Source organism: Teleopsis dalmanni, chromosome 2, assembly GCF_002237135.1.
Source record: "Teleopsis dalmanni isolate 2A chromosome 2, ASM223713v2, whole genome shotgun sequence".
NCBI lineage: Eukaryota > Metazoa > Arthropoda > Insecta > Diptera > Diopsidae > Teleopsis > Teleopsis dalmanni.
In genome coordinates, this window is record NC_051847.1 from 39,390,084 (window position 1) to 39,401,548 (window position 11,465).

The following is an 11,465-nucleotide window of genomic DNA, read 5'->3' on the forward strand; positions in this document are numbered from 1 at the left end:
CAAGCAGACAAAACTTAACACCATTATTTTAACTCCATAGTCTTCACTGCCTTTCGACTCTTTTAAAGAAAATCGTCGATTTAAATTATTCCAGTGTTAAAGAATGATATATTACTTGAAATTATTTTTAAACACTTTAACTTTGCTTGACTGTTTTAAATGCTGTTTAGAAAATTTGATAGCATTTATAACAAAGTTAATTTATGTCACATAATTATTATTTCCTCTAGAGACAATAAATTCATGTAACTCTGTAGAAAGCCAACTCACCGATAGTATCTATAAGTCAACAAATTTCCTTGAATTTTAATGTCACACACATACCAAGTCAAATGTTAAACAACCTGTTTCCATGTTTACTAATTAAAAGTAACTTTTCATGCAGACCATATCATCACTATCATCATCATCATCATCATCATCCAATAACAAAAATAACTACAACAACTGCAACAACACAAGCCATAACTGCAGCAATCTTTAATATGATTACAAAGGGTTTTCCCTTTATTTGTCTTTATCTACAGAAATCATTTGTCAATTTTAATAAGTTAAAAATCTTGATATACCCGTACACTATCAGGCGAGTGAGCGTTGGGAAGTATTTACAATGAAGAGCCAAGAAACGAGCAGGGAAGCGGAGCAATGACAATCCTTTCTTTTTCTATGAAAATGTCAAATAATCTAACAATTTCCACTAATAAATCATTTTCCTTAAGTGTCACATGAAATCGATAAGACCCGGGTTGGGCAGTGCAGTGCAGTGTAGTGCAGTGTAGTGCAGTGTAGTGCAGTGTAGTGCAGTGCCATACATGAAGAGTGGCAATGTACTAAACTATACAAAACAGGAGATGCAACATAAATCAACAATAAATGCAAGACAAGTACTAAAGTCACTAACGACATAAAAATGCTGTAAAGGTTCATTGGTCTTTGGCAGATTGACAAAAAGTTGAAGTAGAATTTGAATTTGAATTTGAAAAGCTGAAAAGCTGAAAAACGGACACAAGAAATGAGAAGAAAAAAATTAAAATTCCTAAAAACTCAAAATATAAACCTGCACAAGTGAATCACAGCAAGAAGAAAAAGAATTGAAATTGGTGAAAAAAATAAGTTTTAAGTAGAAATCTTCTTGCCATGACAACTTTTAACAATTTGGAAGCACCGACAGTTTTAGTTTGAAATAAAAAATTCGTCGTTGAAAGCAAATCATCAGCAACTAAAAATTGAAGGAGTTAACAGCACACAAATAAAGAAAAAATCGAAAAAAAAAAATTAAAAATAAAAGTAACAGCTACTTTGCATTGAAAAGGTCATACAGAGATACAGAATATCTTTGAATGCAAAATTGAGTAGTACGACTATTCATGGTTTAAGCTACACAACAAGCCAAAGCACTTGATTCCTTAAACAAGTGTTACACTCTGGTACAATGGGTCCCCTTTGTATCGACGACAATACAAAGGAGGAGCACACAAAAGTGGCATATATACTATATACTATAAATCCTTCTTTTTTTTTGTGACTGAAAGCTTATGCAAAAGTCAATTTGAATATTGCACAATAAATGCAGAAGCAGAAAACTTCAAAACAAAAGCGTTAAGAATTAGTTTGAAACTGAAACGGAACTGAATGTTGCAGTAGTTTTTGCTGAAGTGAAATCTCTGCGCCCAGCTCGAGTTCACGTGAATGATGAAATGAAATGTATGCGTCTAAACTGAAAAGTGTTACATGAGTTATAGATTCATTGTTTGAGTTCCAGCACATGTTGCAATGCTCTTAGTTCGCTGAGAATGAGATCATTGCAAAATTTATAGCTTTGCTTAAATGAAGCACCAAAACTGTCATCAACCTTCTGTCAAATACGAAACATTTCAATTCCAAGAAGGCCAAGTTTAACTGCTTAAGATTTCATGTGACTGTTATGTGAAATTCTGCTTATGACTGACTTCGCTTTATTTCGAATTTGGAAAGTTTGTTGACTTTCATAGAATTCTGAATGCAAATATGTAGTCAATAAATTTGAAGAAATTTCAACAATCTTATATTGCATCATGTAGTCACAAATATTTGATAAAAGGTTCTGTAACATTTTATCAAAGTTATTCTCTACAATAGTGCTGAAGCTATATGATATGTAATAATGTAATATATATATAGATTACTTAATAAAATTTTAACAATTTTATATTCCCTTATAAACGCAAGAAATATTTGTTAAAAGGTTCTCTAAAATTTTATCAAAGTCATTCTCTACCATATGAAATACAATATACATTATTTAATAAAAAAATTTTAACAATTTTATATTATTTTTTAAACTCAATAAATATTGGGTAAATGTTCTCTAACATTTTATCACAAGGTATTCCCTATAATAGTGCAGATGCTAAGACTGCGCTGTGCTACTTCTTTACTATATACAGGTTATTTAATTACAAATTTAACTTTATACATTAACTATAAGTAACTATAACCTAACTAAATTGACATAAATAGTTTTTAATTATTTTTTATACGATTATGGCTTTCACAGTCAATCGGAAGTTTGAATACGATTTGATTTTTTTTCATTTCAATAAATATCATATAAGTGGAACATTGAGAACTTCTACCTATGAATGGTAAAATGTTTCTAATATAATATTATCACAACAAAGAATTGCCATTTTCACATAAATCGATTAGATACTCGTATGTCAGTTTTCACCATTCAGCAGTCTCATGGACTCGTTGAGATCTAACGTTTGTTTTTCGAAATAGTGTACCCATAACTCTATTAAAATCGAGCAGCGACAACTCTAGTTCCGTATTTCAAATAATGACGGAACTTCTATATCAAATATCATGTTTCCACTGCATCTAAAATAACTTGTGCTGATAAAATTAAAATTTCATCGTTTCTATTAGCATGATTTGATTTATATATTTGAAATTGCTTGTTGGTTTACATTTTACATAAACATGCAAAAAATATTTCCAATTCCCTTGCGGGAATTTTAATTTTAAAAGTTCTTCGATATTTTTTACCTTTAATCAGTTGATTTATTTACAATGAGTTCATTTATATGAAAGCTCTTGAGAAATTTCCTAAATGAGACCAATGGAAACATGGTATTAGACGTGTGAACTGTTGAGAAACATAGAAAAACTCACCATCACGATGACAAATGAAGAACTTTTGAATTAAACTCTAAGATTGTGAGAATGCTAGGACCTTTCGCCATTAGATTAAGCAAAAAAATAAAACGAAAAACCTTATTGTTTTCAATAACCTACAGTTCGTGTGCTTACTGGAGTCCCTACCTGAAACTGTTCCATTGGATTGATGCTTGAGTGGTGGCATAGTATAATAAATGACCTGTTTAGGAGTTGTAACGATGGAAATGAGATGAAATTTATCAATCACACCCTATATCTTGTCCCGGTACTACAAACGAAGCAACTTTAGCGTTTTGCAAATAGGACTATAGTGTTCTGACAGGTATAACGAAAAGACAGACCCACTCAGATTTACTTGGAAGGACAAACTGTTTAACAAGAACTTTACTGGAAGATAACTTGGTTTTGTACCCCTCATATCAGGTAATTTTTTTAGTTAAAGCCTCCAGCTTCAGCTATGCAAGTTTCTGCGCTCACCTAAGACCGGAGTCTAGGTTAATCCTAATAGTATTGCAAGAGATTAGTTAATCAACTATGGAATTAGAAACGAAGGAATTGTAAATTGGATTAAGCAAGTTTCAAAAGTTTATTGGAAACTACTAGTTAGTAATGATGGTAATCTATGAGCTTGACGTGCAGATTCAAAAAGAAAAGAAAAACGGTTAAATGTACTACCTATTATACTGATCTGATGCAGTTCGGAAGTCTACAATCTAACACTGATATATACAAATGGATATAGAAAATTAGACAAGAAAATCCATCTAATGATGTAATGATTGCAATGCTGATGTTGATATTGATGAGGAAATTGAAGTAATTAACTTGGAATTAGAATATGAATTGATGCTACATTCTGACTATACTAAATTTTGCTTTCATCACCCCGAATCAGAAGATCTTGATAAGTGGGCTATTGAAAACTTGTTACTGTCACAATTTATACATATGAAAAAAAGGTTTATTTAGAATTGAATATTATAGCAGAAACAATTTAGAACTGTCTAAGATAAATGCATACACTCTTAGTAAGAAAAGAGAAAAACTACTTTAATTTAGATTCTTATTGTTACAATAAATGGTACAAAAAATGTGTCTCATCACTCCACATTTAAAATTATTAAGTAAATTTAAGTTTCATAATCACTTGAAATTTAGAAGAAATTAAAATAAAATAACAAACACTTCACTTTTAATTATTGATTTTTTCCAACTAAATTTTAGTTGATTCATTTTTGATACTAGATAAAAAGGTAATTCACTTGCTCTTAGTTCATATTTACTTAATCATAATTATGACTGCAATGCTGCTTTATGCTCCTTTAAACACATAGTAATTTTGAAAGCAGTTTCACAGTCATTGGCACCCTTTTCCTTTTTACAATCTTGAATAGCTTCATCGACTTCCGCTTGATGATCCTTAAGTTGTGGCCAGTTTTTGAGTGAGCGAGCAGCAGAAGCATCGTCGAATACGCCATTCTTCAGATGACCCATTTTCTCCATCATACATTTCATGTAGCATTTAATATTATCTTTGGCATCTGCTGATTTGGAGCCATTCGCGTAGAAAGCTTTAAGTTCATCTCTAGAAATTTTGGTCTCCTCCATGCATTTCATGATGTTCGCTTTGAAATCAGGGTTATCGCACTGTGTAAGATTTATTCAATATTTAAAATTATATGTTAGATAACTGATAATTTATATTTAATTAAAAAATTTTCCTATTTAATTTTAAATAGTAGAATAGCACATACCATCGTCAACGTGACGAGGGTGGTAAGTAAAGCAAATATTGCCACAACTCGCATTGTGTTAACTTGTAAATCTGTAATCCAACTGAAGTGAGGCTACATGGAAGATTAACTTTTATAGTAGGAAGTGTTTAATATTTTATAAAAGTTTTATCAATAAAAAAAAATCTCATCCAAAATGCTACTTTAATTTATATATACAAATTGTACTAGTAATTTGTTGTAGTCTAATAATCATCTTTTTTTTTTTTGTGCTCGACTAATGTACTGTTTGGTGACAAATTAGTATTTCACAATAATTTAGTTCAATTAATTTGCATAAAAATTAAATTGAATTATTGTGGTTTTTTATATACGAATATATTATTTTCTATTATTTAATTTTCACTGAATGCACACAATTTCGATAATTTGGCAAAAATTTTATTATAAAATTTTTCCCATTCTGGATAATCTGTTGTTCTGAATAATTACATTGTAATAACTCCTAAAACATTGTATAATAACATAATAATTATCACAAAAAAAAAAAATAATAATAATAGAATTGTATTTTAGCGACTAATTTGTTATTATTTAGTTAATATTATTCAATAAATAACACTTCGCAGATGTCATGACTTGTTGAAATTTATTTAAAAATTTATTCAAAAATATTTCTCTTATGAAAATATTTTTATATATAATATTAACAGCACGTGGAAATATTGTAGTAAATTAATAGAACGTGAATACTCGTTTTTGTTGTTAACATCATATAACCGTTGATTTATTTAGTTGATTTATTAAAGTAAACAGTTAACAGTAAACGAGTACTTTTCTAGAGCTGTGAACTTAATGTTATTAATATTAAATATAAATCCATGCATTTAACATCGCAGAGGAATTATATTACACATGGAATACTCTATTGGATTTCGTTAAATCGGCCGATGAATTTTCGTAGTCTTCTTATGGATTAAAAGGTTCAAGTAACTTCTCTTATAAAAGTTATATACACAACTTAAAAGGTGATTTAGACAGCTATAGTTAAGTGCCAGGGAGTTTTTATGGTTTCTGTGCAATAACCTTTTTAACATAATAATAATTCATTGCGCTAATGGCTAATATTTATATATATAAACTAAATAAAATCAAAACTAATTTTAGTGATAGACTAACAAAAATAACTAACTCATACGTATATTCAAAGGAGAATAAAAAATTTGAGAAACACATTTTAAGTTTTTGCGCCTAAAAGTAGATAATCTTCAAGCAGTTTTTGGTAGAGAACTTTTGAAAATGTTTCGTAAAAGCGAATGCTCTAATTCTTTTATATGTTTTCAGTACAAAATACTGAAATATTGTTTTCTTAATAGAGTCAAAAAAAAATAATTTATCAAATCTCAAATTAATTAAAACTCGTCAAGCTATCATACACTACCAAAAATTCAGATATCTTTCGACAACTGATATTAAAAGATATTTAATTTAAACCCACTTTTTTAGCGAATTTTTCGAAACTCTTTTTTTTTGTCAAAAATGGATGAGAAAAAATCAATGATACTACAGAGGTAAGGATTGCCGAATACTATTTTATTTTTAATTGTATTTTTAAAGTACTGCCATTTGTTTCAGAGAAGCTGCGTAACCTTGGACGAAATCTTACATATGTATGATATATAATCTTCTCTGAACGTATGGAAAGCTTCTCATATCATATCTTGAAGACAAAACTTTTACAAGCATTCGTAATTTAAATAATTCTTACTTAATTTAATTTTTCTATATTTCATTTGAGCAGTGTACACTCATTTAGTATCTGGATCAAAAACCTTAAGATGAAAACAACAATAACCAACAACATCAAAAGGGTTACAAATTTGACCTGTCAGGTTATTTAGGAAAATTTGAAGGAAAAGTTCCAAATTAAATTCTTTTGTTTAAAAAAAAACCGACATTAAGCTCATTTTGACAGATAAAGCTGTCAAATAGTAGCTAAAACCTAAGCAGATTATTGCAAAAACTTAATGGAACAGAGATCAGAGATCAACATACTCAACATTGCAGGTGAAATGGAATTAAGCAATTGCCATAGAGACAATTTTTTAACTTATTTATCTTTATATTGGGTTTTGATATTCAGACATCCTTTATTGCAAAAAGATATCCAACTCCATAATTTGAAAGCTATTATTAGCATTTCTGACCTACATATTTGAAATATGATATATGATATGAATGGAATTTCTCTCTTGCATGAAAAGTTTGGTTTTGGTTTATCTTGGATTCACATTTTACATGGTTACTTTTAATGGCATATGCCATTGAAATTATTGCTAAAGATTGCCGATGTGGGCGATATACCATATATATTAGCTGGTATAAATTTCTTCCAATATTGGAGTAATTTTAAACTAGGATATAAGATAGTTGAAAACTACTCGTATTTAGTTAAAACATGAATAAATTGATGAGATTTTGATATTGTAACTAATGTTTTGAAAGCTAGGAAAAGTAGAAATCACATAAATAATATATAATGAATTCTTAAAAGATTATTAAGGTTAACCTGTAAATTCAGAAATAAGTTATTGTAGTTTGACATTAGACACTACAAAGTTAACTTGCGAACAGTAAAAATAGATCAATTGTTACTTCTATGTGATAATATAGAAACCAAACTATACTTCTACAACATTTTTTCTGTACTTAATATTTGGAATATTCAAGTAGTTCTGAATGATGTGAAATCGGTTGAAAAAATCATTTTTCTGGTACCCCACTAATTAACGAAGCATCTTACTTTCTTTTTTTTGGAAATGTTGCTTGATTGAAAACCGGTCTTATCACAAGTCATCACTACGTATGTTGCTGTTGGTGTTGGGTACTCCCAACAATTAACGAAACACCCAATGTTTTTTTTTTTGTAAATTTTGATTCAGCACAATATGAAAAACCGATCCTATCATAAGTCATCTAGATTGTCTACTTCAGAACTCAAGTAAGGGACGCCGACATATCTTTTGTATTACTGTTCAGGCCCAACCAGATCTAGCTTATGTAAATGGGTACTACTTATTTCAACTCATTTTACAACATTTTCAACATAGAAATCATTTAAATATTTACATCTATCAATGCATCCGACTGGTTGTGAAAAGTCTAAACTCGAGGAATGTAAAACTAAAAAGATTTGCTAAGTATTTTGTTAATAATTCGACGTTATTCACTTCATCTAACGACACATAGTGTTGAAAAATCTTATAAAAACACTAATGTTATAAAATATTATGTTTCTCTATATTAAAGAAATTATATTGCAATAGTCATATCAAAAAAAATTTTAGTAATTTTTTATCGCTAGTTCATTTGTATTCACAGATCCATTCCCTTTTTAAACATGCATTGACCGATTTGGAAAGCAGTGTCACATTCATTACTGCCTTTCAATCCCTTGCATTCACTCATAAACTTATTCACTTCAGCTTCCTTGTTTTTCAATTCAGGGTGTTCAAGCAGAGCCTTGCGAGTCGCTTCTTCATTTAAGACACCGTTTTTAAATTGTCCTTGTTTCTCCATTAAGCATTTTGTGAAGCATTTAATTTCTGATGTGGCTTCTTCAGTTTTCATACCACCTTTCAGGAAAGCCTTTAATGTATCTATTTTAACATTGGACTCAGCCTGACAAGTATCGAATAATTTTTTCATTTCCTCAGTGGGATGGCACTGAAATAATTTTTCACAAATAAATATTATTAAATTATTTATATAGTTTATGTCCTTGAACTAACCAAACTGAGTTGTGTCACCAAAAGAAGAACTCCACAGACTGCTAAGTATCTGAACATTTTGCTTTGTCGGCACGTTTGAAATAATATTCTTTATTTAAGAATCAATGGTTTATATAGATTGGCGAGAGTTTTAAAAATAATGATTACATGTATATAATTACTTCAAATTATCTGAAATATTCTATAACCTACACACTATAATTTCAGTTCATTATTGAATTAATTTATTGCACATCAATTATTCGGGTATGTACAGATGAGTATCATTTGTTTGATTAGGTAACTAATTAAATGTAATTCATGTTTTTATAAATATAACAATAATATAACAATAATTAAACAAAAATATATTTAGACACATGAGTTTTGCAACCAATGACATTTCTAAATTTTCGATTTAATTCCTACCTAAGTATCAGTAAAATAGATTTATTTTTTAATTCTATATAATAATGTATCACTCTTTGATTATATCAAATAATATACATTATATGGTAGGTGAAATTACGTTATTTAATAATATTTTGTATTTTAATTCATATTTATATCGGAAACTTTATTTATTGTGTGAGTTAGTGCAGTTTGCAGTACGTGTTATTAATGATTCTTTTATATAATGACAATATTGTTATCTACAAAAAGATATATGCATATCGGGTGTAATTTCAATATTCACACCCCAAATGTGTTCCCAGCCCAATAATATTATTTCATTATTAAATGTCTCTTTGCGATCTCCTATGGCCTGTATTCATAGTTTAGATTGCGAAAATTTGAAGAATAATTCTAAATATAACTTAAGTTAGATCAGATTGCAGTGGTAACACAGCTCACTTAAGCACAAATAATAGCCCTTTGTGATAACACGGAGGAAAAATATTAATACATATAAAACTAATAATATTTGTGATTCTGAAGAATTTTCATACACAAAAGCTTGAATTCACATTACTTATTTCAGTTATAATTCTCATTTTGTTTAATTAAGGCTTAAATTCTGCAATTTTTCATAGTACAAATTTTACCCCTACCCCCCGCATTCTCTCTGCCAACCTCGACCAAGTCCTGCTCTTTAAACCCACTCAATACTTCACGCTATATTTCAATGAGCGGAGTTCAGATAACCGCATCGTCCCACTGTACAACCGTGGCTCTCGTGATCCCGGCCTCAGAGTCTACCACTAGTTCATCTCTGCGCTCGTCAATAACCCCGCCCCCTTCCCGCCGCGCTTATACCTTCTGGCTTAGATAAACCTAGTCCACTAGGTATTAAGCCTTTTGCTCACATTTATCTCCGTTAATTATTGGAATGAATTATTAATCTTGCTCTGGATATTTTCTCCATTTAAGACGTGGTTTTAGTTGGCTTAAATCTCACAGTGTGGGTTTTGATGCTTTCCACCTTTGCAAAAAAAAGTATAAATATTACTATTAAATGTTGCTATATTTTACACATTGTCGGGTTCCTTCTGACATTCACCAGGTCGACCACCTTCCAACCATGCTGCTTAAAACCCACCAATTACTCTTGAAGAAGCACTTGCTCTCCCACCACACATTTAGCTCTAAAATCGGGGTCACTAAGATCCCGAGCGTAGAGTTTACACCTAGTTAGACTCCTCGAAAGTTATTCCAACCCCACTTTTTTCATACACAAACATATTTTTCTCCAAATGAGTACGACCATCCTTGGTGGTTTTGCTAAATATTAAGCCTATCTGCTTTCTTCTCCGCCCTTCATTGCTGAAAAGGGGTTGCATTTGCTGATCGCGACTGTATTCGTCTATTGTTATTCGATACAAAAATGAACATCAAACTAGGATGCGTAATGTTTACAGTGTCAATATAAGTCCATAATCATCGAAGATACTATTTAAACTGTCTATGAACTCATTAAAGATCACTTGAAATCTTCACTGAAATTTATGGAATGGGATACAAGCATATGAAATATATCAATTTCTCGATTTTTAACTGAATATCTGGACGCCTTGCAACTTCGTGGTAGATAGTAGAGCACCTACTATGTGCTCCAAAGTAAACAGATTTTGTTTAAAATAGGAGTATGTAGTAAAGCTATCAACTGCTGGCTCACATCAGCAGGTTTTTTTTATAAAATTCATGCAAATTGGAAAAAAAAAATTCTTTTGATATAAATACATTTGTGCATTTATTTGGTAATATACACTTGAATAACAAATACTCGTCTGCATGTACTCCAAAATATATGAATGCAATATTATACATATAATATATTATATTAATATTTTTTCTAGGAAACTCTTATTCAGTGAAACCATGTTCAGTAATACAAGTTGCAATTTTGTGAGCCGTGTCACAATCATTAGCTCCCTTCAGATTATTACATTCCTTAATAGCCTTATCAATATCTACTGCACGATCTTTATATGTTGGTACTGATTTTAACAAGGCTGCATATTCCTGAGCAATAAATTGTCCATTTTTGAAAGCTCCATGTTTTTCCATAACACATTTGATGAAGCACTTAACTTCATTTGTTGCGAGTTGCTCCTTCATACCACTATTGACGAAGGCTGTCATTTGATCTTTCGTAACACTGGATTCGGTATAGCATTCTTTATAGATCTTGTCCAGATTATCATCACTCTATTTATTTTTTATATAGATATTTAGTTTAGGATATAAGCTGAAGTATTAAATTAATTGACACTTACTATAACTGAAGCTATCAAAACCACAATGGCGGTATAGAATAATTTGACTTTCATACTCGCGACCATTTTCGTCTGTTTGTTTG

At 30.2% G+C, this 11,465-nt stretch overlaps 4 protein-coding genes across 4 annotated transcripts in view; all 4 read right to left on the reverse strand.

Annotated features, from left to right (window-relative positions):
• Positions 1-4,332: 4,332 nt before the first annotated feature.
• Positions 4,333-5,008, reverse strand: LOC119684416 (general odorant-binding protein 56h-like). The gene is made up of 2 exons (XM_038098458.1): positions 4,917-5,008; positions 4,333-4,809 (listed from the first exon to the last, which is right to left on the reverse strand). Exons 1-2 carry the CDS (start codon positions 4,968-4,970, stop codon positions 4,456-4,458), a joined length of 408 nt encoding a protein of 135 aa, XP_037954386.1. The 5' UTR covers positions 4,971-5,008; the 3' UTR covers positions 4,333-4,455.
• Positions 5,009-8,183: 3,175 nt separating this feature from the next.
• Positions 8,184-8,765, reverse strand: LOC119683347 (general odorant-binding protein 56h-like). The gene is made up of 2 exons (XM_038097003.1): positions 8,687-8,765; positions 8,184-8,621 (listed from the first exon to the last, which is right to left on the reverse strand). Exons 1-2 carry the CDS (start codon positions 8,741-8,743, stop codon positions 8,271-8,273), a joined length of 408 nt encoding a protein of 135 aa, XP_037952931.1. The 5' UTR covers positions 8,744-8,765; the 3' UTR covers positions 8,184-8,270.
• Positions 8,766-10,861: 2,096 nt separating this feature from the next.
• LOC119683612 (general odorant-binding protein 56h-like) overlaps positions 10,862-11,465 on the reverse strand; it is a 1,223-nt gene continuing 619 nt past the window's right edge. Inside the window, exon 3 of the mRNA XM_038097393.1 lies at positions 10,862-10,954. The gene's annotated coding sequence lies outside the window, so the exon portion shown is untranslated. The remainder of the gene's footprint in view (positions 10,955-11,465) is intronic.
• Positions 10,956-11,458, reverse strand: LOC119683611 (general odorant-binding protein 56h-like). Its single transcript, XM_038097392.1, has 2 exons — positions 11,383-11,458; positions 10,956-11,314 (listed from the first exon to the last, which is right to left on the reverse strand). The coding sequence occupies exons 1-2, from the start codon at positions 11,446-11,448 to the stop codon at positions 10,970-10,972; spliced, it is 411 nt and encodes a 136-aa protein (XP_037953320.1). The 5' UTR covers positions 11,449-11,458; the 3' UTR covers positions 10,956-10,969.